This window comes from Brachyhypopomus gauderio, unplaced genomic scaffold (genome assembly GCF_052324685.1).
Source record: "Brachyhypopomus gauderio isolate BG-103 unplaced genomic scaffold, BGAUD_0.2 sc49, whole genome shotgun sequence".
NCBI lineage: Eukaryota > Metazoa > Chordata > Actinopteri > Gymnotiformes > Hypopomidae > Brachyhypopomus > Brachyhypopomus gauderio.
Window position 1 is genome coordinate 2,600,654 of NW_027506874.1, and position 13,822 is coordinate 2,614,475.

The 13,822-nt window shown below is 45.6% G+C and overlaps 1 protein-coding gene across 3 annotated transcripts; it reads left to right on the top strand.

Moving 5' to 3' along the window:
- Positions 1-2,896: 2,896 nt before the first annotated feature.
- LOC143487682 (uncharacterized) lies at positions 2,897-6,881 on the top strand. 3 transcript variants are annotated; one of them, XM_076986747.1, is made up of 2 exons: positions 2,897-4,003; positions 6,454-6,881. In XM_076986747.1, exon 1 carries the CDS (start codon positions 3,112-3,114, stop codon positions 3,970-3,972), a length of 861 nt encoding a protein of 286 aa, XP_076842862.1. In that variant the 5' UTR covers positions 2,897-3,111; the 3' UTR covers positions 3,973-4,003; positions 6,454-6,881. The 3 variants fall into 3 exon arrangements, with proteins under 3 accessions (XP_076842862.1, XP_076842863.1, XP_076842865.1); XM_076986748.1 differs by lacking the exon at positions 6,454-6,881 and having other exon boundaries at positions 2,897-3,725; positions 3,810-5,517; XM_076986750.1 differs by lacking the exon at positions 6,454-6,881 and having other exon boundaries at positions 2,897-3,469; positions 3,560-5,517.
- Positions 6,882-13,822: the final 6,941 nt, after the last annotated feature.

Consider the following 13,822-nt stretch of genomic DNA (forward strand, 5'->3'; position numbering starts at 1 on the left):
AGGTGTGGATTATTGCAGGCCGCCACACTGGGGTGCGGCCACGGCTTCTACCAACCACCTCCCGAACCTACCTCCTCGCTCGGAGCTGACCCCTGCCCTTTCGCTAGGGGTCACCCCAGACTCCTGGGGAGTGAACCCCTCCCCGGGGCCCCTCATCTCAAGGTGGACTCCTCCACCCAACCCAGGAGCGCCAGAGACCAGGGCCCTGGCAATCCGCAACAGGGACACGCTGGTCACCCCGAGCTCGAAGGAGAGGGTTTCCTCCTGGAGACCCCACTAGGTCCGGGAGTACCGCAGTCCACCACCAGGAGTGACCTGCAACACATCACACACACACGCACACAGACAACACATAACACAAAATGCGCACTGCTCCGACCACTGACCCCCCTTTTACACAGGGGGGAAGGGACCCCTTCTTGGCCTGAGGAGACACCCTGTCCTTATACCCCAGGCGTCCTCCGCCTACAAAGGGGTACAGGGACTCCTCTTTGCTCAGGGGTCCCTCCCAACCGGTCAGGTCTTCTGATGGAGCAGTGCCTTCTGAGCCACATGTCGTGGCTCAGGAACCCCATAGCTCCCCCCCAAAAACATATTTAGGAGGGGCCCCTCTGGGGAATAACAAAACAAAAAACACAGACACAACATACAACATACACGCACCCAGGATGCCCATGTGGCACGGGACCTCTAATGGGCCCCTCCCCACACACCGTGAAGAGGGGTGCAAGAGAGGAATTACATAAAACAAAGCACGCTACACTCTAGGACAAAACGAACACGCAAAGACAGAAGACAAACAAACGGACAGGACCCACCGATGCACGCGCTCTGCGGAGCGGGACGCGCCCACTCCAGCTCTCTCTCTCACCGTTTTCACCACGGGATCCGTAGATCTTTGGAGAGAGAGAGCTATGCGCGAGCGGCTTGCGCGCCACGCCCACAGCGACGTGTCCCTCTGGCTCGCAGTCGCTCACCCCCGTCACCGCGGGATATCGGGTGAGCGAGGCGAAAGGAGCAGAGAGAATCGCGTCTCACGCGTTCTAGCGCGCAGCACGCATCGATGGACCCGTCTACATACACACACAAACACCACCAGCGAAACACACACCACGGCACACTCACACACTCGCTCACGTCCGTGTCGTTATTAAAACAAAACACTACAACGTACATACACAAACACACAGATGATAACGGACAACGGACGTGCGCAATGTGAGGCACCGGTAGTTTCGCTGGGCGAGAGCGGAGTCTACCGGTCCCCAACTCTAGTCACCGCTGTGTGATTTACGGGTTTAAACACAAACAACATTTAAACACGGCGGGACGAGTGGGGACAGACTCAACACTCTCTCAGACAATACACGACAAACACACAGCACGTAGACAAACACTTACCACGAGACATGACCACGAACGAAGGAGAAAGCAAAGGAGACTGGCGGCTTCCGAAGGTGGCTGGTTATTCTGTGACGGGCAGGGTGAGCAACTCAAAAAGGAAGCGATCACGCCAAGTCTCAGGGAAAGAGGATGGTTTAATAGAAAGTGTGCAAACCAAAAACCCATGCATTGTTCCAAATGAAGGAAATAATAACCAGCAGTCAACTGGTACAAAGACAAGACATATATAGACGAACAAACGACCCTCAGGTGAGACGGATCACGGGTCCCGCCCACCTGAAGGACGAACATCACGTGACAAAAAACAGGACTGCTGCCGCTGTAACCGGGGGCGACCGGTAGGGGGCCCCCCCACAACGTGACAGATTTTTTGAAAAAGCAGTTTTCACAGTCAGTTGAAATGAGTAGATCAGAAAGGTGTTTAACTTTTGATATTTATTGCACATCAACAGACCAGTGCAGGATAAAATCCTTTAAAATCCTAAATCTTTGTTAAAAAAAAAAAAATAAAAAAATAAAAGTACAGTTACACTATATATGTCCCGGTGAGGCGGCCCCCTACCGGCCGTCTCTGTCCACAGCGGCTGTTGTTGTTGTTTGGTGACGTCATGTGCGTCCCTCAGGTGGGCGGAGCCCGTGATCCGTCTCACCTGAGGGTCGTTTGTTTCCCTATATATGTCTTGTCTTTGTACCAGTTGACCGCTGGTCATTATATCCTTAATTTGGAGATATTGCACGGGTTTTAGGTTTGCACACTTTCTATTAAACCATCCTTTTTCCCTGAGACTTGGCGTGATCGCTTCCTTTTAGTTGCTCACCCCTGCCCGTCACAATATAAAGTGCATTTACATCTATCAAATTAAATTAAATTTTCTCAACCTGAGACAACTGGTTTGATCACAACAGAAGTAAACTTAACAATAAAACCTCTATTAATTAAATAAATCAAATACCCAGTCTGGTAGACATTCAGGAACTTCAAGTATTTTCTTACATTATGTTTATATCGCCACCTTGAAAATGCTAATTTTTCTTCGGCTTGCTCCTGACTCGCCATTTCTGCCTCTTCTCCGTTTGTGTGTGACTGGTGTGCTTTGGCGCGCATGTAAAAACACTGGCTCTGATTGGCTACCATAACGCTGCCTTAGCCAATCGCTTACTGACTTGTTAAGTTAAACAGGTGCCTTTATACATGGAGAACTGTGACCTATCGAGATCTGTTACTCCTCATTAGCCTGGACAGGGGTCCGCTCGGATTACTGTTAGTATATCAATGTATAGTAACGCACCGCTTTTAATGACCAGTAACGTCAACGGTGTTGTAACGACAGGAAAAGTAATTATTTATATTATCCCGTTACTGACGGCATTATTTGCAACACTGGTAAGGAGACATACATCTAGTATGTAAGCCTGAATTTAGAACATTAGGTTGGGAAATCAGAGGAGACTTTTAGGCTGAGATATTGGAGCGAGATGAGCGATGCGGCAGCACGCTCGCACGCAAACGCCGATTCACTATCAAATTAGCATAGCTTAGCTATAGCCTAATACACTTACATTAAACACTACGATTCTAAATCAGTGTAATACATTTACCGACATCTAATTATTTTATCTAATTTCTGTTCCCTCCTTCTGTTCTCTCCCTCTGTTCTCTCCCTCTGTTTCTCTCTTTCTCCCTCTGTTTGGTCTCCCCTGTTTTTCATGGCTACCGCGGAGGAACGGGCTCTCGTCAAGCTCGGCTCGGAGCTGGAGAAGTTGGGTCGACAGATCGAACGTCTTCTGGAGAAGCAAGCGGAGCTCACCCAGGAGAAGACCAGGCTCGAGGCCGCCCGCGACGCTGCCTACTCGGCCGTCTCCACTCCCTCGTCACGGCGGCTCAGCGCGACCGCCATCTTGACCCGTGCTCCAGGCTGGGAGCGCCAGCGAGGACGCGGAAGGCAGCCGGCGTCGTCACCCCTACCTCAGCCGGACTTCTCCTCTGCGAACCCGTTCGAGGTGCTCAGCTCCGGGTCCTCCACCTCGCCCTCACCAGCGCCGGCACCAAAGAAGAATAAAGGCGGTATCCTCGTTATCGGCGACTCGATTACACGACACTTGAAGGTCGATCTGCCAGGGTCAAAGAGAAACCCCACTGTGTCCTGTTTTCCAGGCGCTCGTGTCCTGGACGTGGCCAGGCGGCTTCCCTCGGCGCTGAAGCAGCGAGATGACTTCGGCACCGTCGTCCTTCACGTGGGGGCTGTCGACACCTTCGCCCGGCGCAGCGAGATCCTGAAGGACCACTACCGCTCGCTTCTGGACACCGCACGGAAGAAGACGTCGGCCAGGCTTGTTGTCTCCGGTCCGCTTCCAACATTCCGGCGAGGGTGCGAGTTGTTTAGCCGTCTTTTCTGTCTCCACAGCTGGCTCCGGGACACCTGTGGCAGCGTCGGCGTGGACTACGTCGACAACTGGGAGAGTTTCCGTGAGCGTCCGTCACTCTACCGCCGAGATGGACTTCACCCCAGTCGCCTAGGCTCGGCAGTCCTCTCCCGGAACATCGAGGACGTGCTACGCCGAGCCTGACCAGCCACAACAAACCACGCAAATCAGCTAAGTAGAACTTACTTCCCTAACTACCAAACCATTGAGACTGTGTCTGTTAGCCGTGGCAGGTATAAGAATAACAGGGCGATATGTTTTAAAAATCTAATTAAAATTAAATTAAATAATCAACGCGAAGTAAGCAGCAATATTAAGCTAAGGCTAGGACTTTTAAACATTAGATCGCTTGCATCAAAAGCTGTGATAGTAAACGAAATAATCACAGATAACAGACTAAATGCACTCTGTTTAACAGAGACATGGGCTAGAGTGGACGAATATGTAAGTTTTAATGAAGCAGCTCCTCCTGGATACAGTTATGTTCATCAGCCCCGTATCACAGGGCGTGGAGGTGGAGTAGCCACAATATATGACATAGATATAGGTTTTACTGTAAAACCAACCACCTCTATTAACTCATTCGAGGCTCTGATAGGTGAAATAGGCAATAATCTTATAGGCAATAAAACAAAGCTTAAACTAGTGACCATCTATCGACCGCCGGGTCCTTACTCAGAATTTCTTAAGGAATTTGCTGAGTTTCTTTCGGAAATAGTCTTAACCATCGAGAGATTTGTAATTGTGGGTGATTTCAACATTCATTATGAAAATGAATCAGACCCACTGAAAATCGCGTTCGACTCCATACTAGATTCAGTAGGTATAGCCCAAAATGTGACAGGGCCTACCCACCGCTGTAAACACACCTTAGACTTAATACTTACTTACGGATTAAACATAGAACATTTGGCAGTCATCCCCCAAAATGACGCCATTTCAGATCATTCCCTACTAATATATGAAATGGCTTTATACGATGTACATCAGATGCGCCATACAAAAACCACGCGCACTATCACATCCGACACTGCAGCAACATTTATAAACTTACTACCAGAGCTACCGAACACTATGCCACTGCAGCCCAATGAATTAGAACAGGCAACACAACAGTTTTATTACACACTCAGCAATACCTTAGACAGTGTAGCTCCAGTTAAAACAAAATTAATTAGGGAGAAAAAGCTTGCACCATGGTATGACGACCACACCCGTCTTCTAAAACAGGCAGCTCGAGCAGCGGAGCGAAAATGGAGATCCACCTCACTAGAAGTGTTTAGAATCACATGGAAAGACGCCATAGTCAAATACAAACATGCCTTAATAAAAGCTAGAGCCGCATACTATTCGACACTAATAGAAAACAACAAAAATAACCCTAGATTTCTCTTCGCGACTGTATCAAAACTAACAAGAAATATCAACGACACTAGTTCTAATACAACACTTACACACACTAGCGATGAATTTTTAAACTTTTTTAATAATAAAATAGATAATATCCGACTACAGAGTCATAATACATTGCAGCCTAACCTCCAATCCAACCCCAGTAGTTTAGTTATTAGTAACTATGCATCCAAAAATATTACCGAGCTAAATGTCTTCGATCCTATATCGCAAAAAGAGCTCACAACACTGATTAATTCATCTAAGCCTACATCATGTATATTCGACCCAGTTCCAACCCGTTACCCCTAGGCGAGATTATGCATAAGCACGACATCAGTTTCCATTCCTACGCAGACGACACTCAGCTATATTTATCGGCAAAACCCGATGATTTAGGCGCAAACAGTAAAATAGAGAAATGTGTAGAAGAGATTAAACATTGGATGGCGTGTAACTTTCTAGCACTAAATCCCGATAAAACAGAATTAATAATAGTTGGGTCTAGGGCTGCGAGAGACAAGATACATAATGTAGCATTGAATCTACATTCTTTTACTATAACCCCCAGCGCAGAGGTAAAGAACTTGGGCGTCACAATAGACCCAGATCTCTCGTTCAATACACATATTAATAATATAACTAGGGTAGCGTTCTTTCACTTGCGCAACATTGCCAAAATTAGAAACATATTAAATACTAGTGATGCAGAAAAACTAATCCATGCATTCATATCCTCTCGTTTAGACTATTGCAACAGTCTCTTAGCTGGATGTTCTGGTAAATCGATAAACAAACTCCAGCTGGTTCAGAACGCAGCAGCACGAGTTTTAACAAAAACTAAAAAGTTTGATCACATTAGTCCCGTACTATCGTCATTACACTGGCTGCCAATTAGATTCCGTATTGACTATAAAATACTTTTATTAACATATAAAACGCTGCATGGCTTAGCTCCAGACTATCTTAGTGAACTTATTGAACAATATAACCCAGCGCGTTCACTTCGCTCACAGGACGCAGGGTTATTAACTGTTCCTAGGATCAAAAAGATCACAGCAGGTGGAAGAGCCTTTTCTTTTAAAGCTCCACAATTGTGGAATAATCTTCCTGCCTCTATTCGGGACTCAGACACAGTCTCAATGTTTAAAACTCGATTAAAGACTCATCTGTTTAGTTTGGCCTTTGATTAATTTGTTACATATTTACTACATCTCGTATCTTTTCTCCAAGGTTCACCTGGAGAGTAACACTGCAGTCGGAGCCTACAATACCAGCATCGCTGCTCCGACATGGAATGAAAGCCTGGCGTTCATCAACAGACATTTACAATGACAATATCAAAACCCAGAACTTTCATTTTTACCTTTACTTAGTCTGATTGTGTGATTTGTGTGTGGCTTGTGTATTTGTCTGTATTTTGTGTAATTTGTGTGTTAACGGGCCGCCCAATGGAGGATGGGTTCCCTTTTGAGTCTTGGTTCTCCCGAGGTTTCTTCCTATTCCCCACCATCATAGGGAGTTTTTCCTCGCCACTGTCGCCTTTGGCTTGCTCATTAGGGTTCTGGGCCCATAGTATTGTTAACCTTTTAAATCCTGTAAAGCGCTTTGTGACATGTGTTGTGAAAAGCGCTATACAAATAAACTTTGATTTGATTTGATTTGATTTGATGTATGAGATGGAGAGAGAGAGAGAGGAAGAGGGATAGAGGGCGTGACAGGGAGAATTCTCAGTGGCATTATTTTCTATCAATGAGTGTTTGTATAGGCACAGAGCTTGAGCCCATCACTTCCTGTTATAAACATTGGTGCAACTACAGTGTATTATGCTACATTCCCATGAAGCATTTCTTACAGAAGCAGATTGACAACAAACATAATAACAAACAGAATCAAACTAAAAACAAAAGTACAAATGATAAACATGACAACAAATCCTGATTAATCAGAATTTTATACTTTGGTGCACATAAACCATATAAATATGCACATATGGTGCGCGTAACCACACAAACCACATGAACAACAAAGGCATTTTTCTTACATAAAGGTTATGGTGTATGTGCATTTAAATCTTATTTGCCTTCATTAGAGCTAAAACGGTTTACTTGAATATTATAAACTAACAAATGTAAATCTACATTTCACTCTTGTTTGTCTCCACAGCTGTTTGCTTGGCTCAGCCCACAGTGCCCCCTGCTGTGCTTCTGTAGTTCTGCAGACAGAGATGAAGTCACATCCATATGCTATTCTTTGTCTACCACCAGCAGAGATATGTAAATGAGCTTTTCTTGTGACACCAGAGAAACCTTGAAAAACATGGTTATTTGAAAATGTTTTTGGACTTTTATGTACTGTATGGAGTGGAAGTAAACACGGTTTTGAAACACAACAATTTACATTTATATTTTGCTTCAAAGTTGTTTATTTCAATATTTTGCGTGGAGTTCCATTATAAAGCCCTGTAAAAATGCAGAAAACGGAGTCTGATTCTCACATGCATAATAATGTGATTACTGTGACTAGCAGATCAGGGTAATGTAACTGTTAATGTTACATTAATCAGGACGTGAGGACGTGAGGTCTGGGAGGAAGTCTGGTGCGCTGTCCTTAGTTTGTACTAAACAAGCAGTGAGGGGAAATTACTGTATTTAATGTTTCTATACATAAGGGAGGTGTTGCTAAAACAATTATTGTAATTAAAATACATGTAATTATTGGCAGTGGCGATTGCTCTAAGACTGCAAGGGAAGCTCAGCTTCCCCTAAAATGTAAAAAAATAAGTGATCAAACATATACTGTTGTGTGTACATGTCATTGACTAAATATGCGCTACAACGCGCTCAACTTTTATTCAGAATCAGCTTCTTATCACTGGTAACGATGCGGCTTTCCTCTCACTCAGTCCCGCAGCTTCACAGTGCTTTAAACGGTGTGGACGCTGAGCGTCTACAGAGTTCAATAGCGAAGCAAAGAGTGCAGCGAAACGAGAAAAGCCATTGGATAAATGCTGGGCTTTGTCCCGCCCATCGGACGCTCAGCGTCTCTGGGGGTCTATGGGGCAGTGGGCTGGCCTCGGCTGGCCAGCTTCTGCATGATGATTGGATGATCTGTCTGAAGCTGAATCCCTTTTTGATTGACAGCGAAATTAGCAAATCAGCGATCTTTTGGTGTAAACCTCGGCGGGAGCATTTTATTTTTATTTTTTTATTTTTTTCATTCTGTTCTGAGTTGAACCAGAGATTTTCCTAATCCTCTTAGCGACATTTTCTTTGTTAAAAACGACTAGCGACAAATCGAGCTTCTATTTCTTGTGTTTGGAGACTCACTTCTATCACTCTTTCTGACACCTTGTTGGTACAACAGGGTAGGGGTCTGCGCGGGACTGCTTTTTTAATCCTGCTCCCGCTTGTTTTAGACCCGCTCCCGCAAAAAATCACTTGTTTTAATCCCGCTCCCGCCTGCACCTGCTTGTTTTAGTCCCGCTCCCGCCCGCACCGGCCAAAAAATCGCTTGTTTTAATCGCGCACCCGCCCGCCACATACATATTTCTGTCGCCCCCCGCCCACAATCCTAATATGAATTGAATTAATTAGATTTAGTACTTGAAATTTCTTTCTTATATATTTATTAAAACAGCAATATAGCGATGGATCGCGCTGTCCCATTTCTTACCACAGTCCAAACACATGCCGTCAGGTGACGTACACCAACACTTTCTGACATCAATCACAACAAGCCGATTTCCCTCTCCATTAATTACAATGGAATATGACTTCCATACATCAGACTTTCCTGTAGTTTGCTTAATTGTGGTGTATTCGCCTGTTTTAATTGAATTTCCCACAGCTGAAACTGGTTGACCGTCTACAGCAGGGGTCAGCAACCTATGGCATGTGTGCCACCATTGGCACGCCGAGGCATAGTCACTGGCACGCGAGACGCTGGACCAGCATCAGCAAAAATATATATAATTTAATATAAATTATTATAATAATGGATTATACTTTCGCGAGTGACCATAGCGCGCGACTCCGCACGCACACCTCGCGTGAATAGCGGAGGCGTTTATACTTGGCGATCGATCGCTATATAATACTTAATTTGTGTCAATTTACACCCCCCCCCCCCCCCCCCCCCTCTCCTCGGTCAACAATTTAAACTCGCCGCCATAGTGGCACACTCATTGACTGGACATGTTAAAGTTGGCACTCCATGTCTCAAAGGTTGCCGACCCCTGGTCTACAGTCTCTGCCATTTCTGTATCAAAATGACAAAATGACGCCCACTTCATGTTCACGTGATCAGTTGCTTAGCCAATATTTTGAATTAGTTTATTGCTTACTTACTGAATGATTAGTTGTTTTCGTCCTGTTCCTTATGCATGGAAATCATTGCGTTGTTATTATTATAATTTTCTAGACTATTAATTTGCGGGATTTTTCTACATGTATATGCGGTCCCGCTCCCGCATCGTCTGGACTAATTCAACTCCTGCTCCCGCAAGTAACAATTAAATTCTGTCCCGCGCCGCAAGATATTCTGTCGGGTCCCGCGGGACCCGCGGGATTACCGTGGGAGTGCAGACCTCTACAACAGGGTCACAGATCATTTTCTTGAAAAGGAATGGAGGGTAGAATTTATGTATAAATAAACCAACACATTTTATGATGTAGGCCGAAATTGAGCTTCCCCTCCTTGAAAGACCAGCATCTGCCACTGCTAACAATTATACCTGAATATACACATCACCTGAGGAAAAATACAGTAAACAATTCCTATAACCCAATTATGCACAATACAGTAAGAGACAGTAAGCAATACCTGTAACAAACACCTGAGGAAAGAGACGATAAAGCACATTAGACGAAGCATAATTATGCAAAGTGCACTTGAAAGAGGTGGGTCTTCAGTCGGCGTCTGAAGACAGTAAGTGACTCCGATGTTCGGACACACAATGGAAGTTCATTCTACCACCTTGGAGCCAGGACGGAGAAAAGTCTGGATGCTTGTCTCCCATGTGTCCTAGATGATGGAGGGTCAAGACAAGACATACGGACAAGACGCGGAGGGCTCTAGGTATGCATCTGGGTTTTACCATGGCCATCAAGTAAGGAGGAGCTGGACCATTCTTTGCTTTGTAGGCCAGCACCAGGGTTTTATATTTGATGCGGGCAGCTACCGGAAGCCAGTGGAGGGAGCACAGCAAGGGAGTGACATGGCTGAACTTGGGAAGGTTGAAGACCAGCTGAGCTGCAGCGTTCTGGATCAGTTGCAGGGGTTTGATGGCATGCATAGGAAGACCAGCAGTCTGCAACCAGGGAGTTGCAGTAGTCCAGTCTTGAGATGACAAGGGACTGGACAAGGACCTGAGTGGCCTCCCTAGAGAGAAATGGCCGAATCCTCCGAATGTTCTCTCCGAAGAAGAGAAGATCTGATGTAGATGCCTCCAGCTTCTCTCTGTAGAATGATGTCTTGGCAGCAGTTAGCAGTTAGTACCCCGCAGGGATGTGTCCTCATTCTCTACACCCTGTACACCCACGACTGTGTCACCTCCCCCCCGACAACGTCATCCTGAAGTTTGCTGACGACACTGCTGTGATAGGTCGTATCACCGGTTGAAACGAAGTAGCCTACAGGAAGGAGGTGAACAGTCTGGTGACCTGGTGTATGGACAGCAACCTTGCCCTAATTTATCCGGGACTTTGAAGTGGAGAGGGTCAGCAACTTTAAATACCTGGGGGTCCACATCAGCGATGACCTCACCTGGACACAGAACACCACACATGCTGAAGAGGACTCAGCAGCGGCTGTATTTCTTGAGGAGACTGAGGAAATTTGGCATGTCACCCCAAATCTTCAACAATTTCTACAAGTGCATCATCGAGTCCGTCCTGACCAACGGCATTAATGTGTGGTACGGCAGCACTACTGTAAAGGACCGCAAACGCCTTCAGAGTGTGGTAAAAACAGCCACAAAAATCACAGAGATTAAACAGTCCTCTCTGCAGAGCATTTACCAACGCAGAGTTCACAGGAGAGCCGCCTCCGTCATCAAAGACCCCACCCACCCCCAACACGGACTATTCACACTCTTACCGTCAGGCCGGAGGTACAGGAGTGTGAAGTGCAGAACCAGCAGGTTAAAGAACTCTTTTTTTTCCCACTGCCATCAGACTCTTGAACAGCTGAGCTTATTTCTACCCAACAAACTCTTTTGCACTAACTGTCAATTGCACTACATTACAGATTACTGCAATATATTTAATACTGTATCCCACCATTGCACAATGTAAATAGCTCTACTGTACTGCACAACCATTGCAACCATTGCACATTGTAAATAATTTTTGTATTTGTATTTGTATTTTTTATTTCTTTGAGAGTATGTTTATTTTATATTTCCATTATTCTTCTATTTTTTTCCCCATTATTTTTTTTTTATTTACATTATTACATCCAGGGCGGACAGCAAAGTAGGAATTTAACTGGGAAACTAGTTATTTCTGTTTTAGCGCTGGTTGACATGGGGTCCTCTGTGTCGCTTATACGGCCTGATTTACTTGCTAGCAGCGCGGGGGGGGGCTGACCACGGTTACGGGTGAGCGCTTTGAGCTGCTGGGGTGCATCGAGGTTGAATTTGACTTTGGGCAGGAGCCTTGCGTGCATGTTTTGGGTCGGTGAGATTTCGGATTTGTGTATTCTCGGTAGCGATTTCCTGAGGCAGGCTAGGGCCGTTATCGATTACGGGCGTGGGGTACTGGTGCTGAATGATTGGCCGGTTAATGTGTGCTGTGGGAGAGACACGACCCCGCATTCGTGTTTAATGTCCACAGAACCTGAGAGTTTGAACAAACCGTTGCCATGTCTGGTGGACCCGGTCCATGAGTTGTGGCTTAGGAGTAGCTCGTGGCTATCCATAACGCAAGGCAGGCTACTCCGTGATCTTCTAGAGCGCTACAGAGGATTGTCCTGATGACAAACTCAGTTTAGGAAAAATTGAGATTAAGAAATTAAGAAATGCATTATCACAGGATGATGCAGAAAAATTGGTGCATGCCTTTGTTAGCTCTAGATTAGACTACTGCAATGCACTACTGTCAGGATGTTCAAATAGGAATCTAAATAAACTTCAAATAGTTCAAAATGCCGCAGCCAGAGTTCTGACCAGAACTAGAAAATTTCAGCATATTAGACCAGTCCTATCAGCCCTGCATTGGCTCCCAGTTAAATTCCGTAGTGATTTAAAAATTCTATTATTAACATATAAAGCACTGCGCGGTGTGACGTTCGGCGTGAGACGAAGGACGAGACACAATATCCTCCTTTTTAGCAACAGACGTCACTTTTATTTTCGGACAGGTATTGCGCAATAGCGCACGAGCAACAGGAGCACACTTAAAGACGTGCAACATTAGACAACGACGAGCACAAGACACTGCGCGAGCGCACATTAAATAGACAAACCACATTAGCCCCACGTGATTACGAGACGATTCACAGGTGATACACATTATCACACGACATAGCCCTCACCACAGAGTTCCACAGACGCAGACAAAGCACGTGGACCACGTATACACACGCCCAAAGGGGAGGGGCCGGGGTCCTCAACGTGACACACGGGCTTGCTCCTGAATACCTCCAGGAACTTATTTCCTACTATGAACCCCCACATCAACTAAGATCACAGGGTGCTGGTCTGTTATTAGTTCCACAAATTAACAAGGTAACAGCAGGGGGAAGAGCCTTTTCTTATAAGGCCCCCCAGCTTTGGAACAACCTCCCAAAATGCGTACGGGACTCTAACACAGTCACAATCTTTAAGTCTAGGTTGAAAACCCACCTATTTGGTTTAGCGTTTGATAATTAACATCCCCCCTTAGATAAAGGTACAGATCCAGGGGTTCATAGACGAAGGGTTTTATGGTAGACTGGGGCGCTGGTGCTGTCGTCCTGTCACTGCTCGTGGTCACAAGATTGTTGACAGTGCAGTGGATGGATGCCATTGTCTCAGAATGCCCCCAAGCCTATGTTACCTTCTGGTTCTGCCTTTTTTAGCTAGGCTGTAATAGTTTAACTTAATGCCGGAGTTGCTGCCACACTCCAGAAATGTGTTTAATTTCATCTGTCCTGTATATGTCCTCATATTTTTCTAATTTTCCCTGTTTTATTTTTTCCACATGGCTGCCCGCCTGCTCGAGGAAAAATGAGATGAGGAGACCCAAGCAATTCATCCAGTGCCAGCCACCTACTGGATGAGCCTACACCATGATGGACATTACTACATCTTTTCCTTTTCTTTATTTCTTTCTGTTTAAATTGTTGTTGTTGTCATGGTGACCGATGTCGGCCAGAGGAGGATGGGTTCCCCCCCTGAGTCTTGGTTCCTCTCAAGGTTTCTTCCTCATGCAAAAAAAACTAGGGAGTTTTTCCTTGTCACTGTCGCCCTTGGCTTGCTCACTGGGGGCTAGGACTTGGCACTTGTAAAGCTGCTTTGTGACAACAACTGTTGTAAATAGTGCTATATAAATAAAATTTGATTGATTGATTGATTGATTGATTGATTATTTGCGACGAACGAATGTGACTGGTCGAGGAC

Bases quoted from the DNA above. Each gene is read 5' to 3' on its own strand.
- LOC143487682 (XM_076986747.1), top strand. From the start codon at position 3,112: ATGGCTACCGCGGAGGAACGGGCTCTCGTCAAGCTCGGCTCGGAGCTG.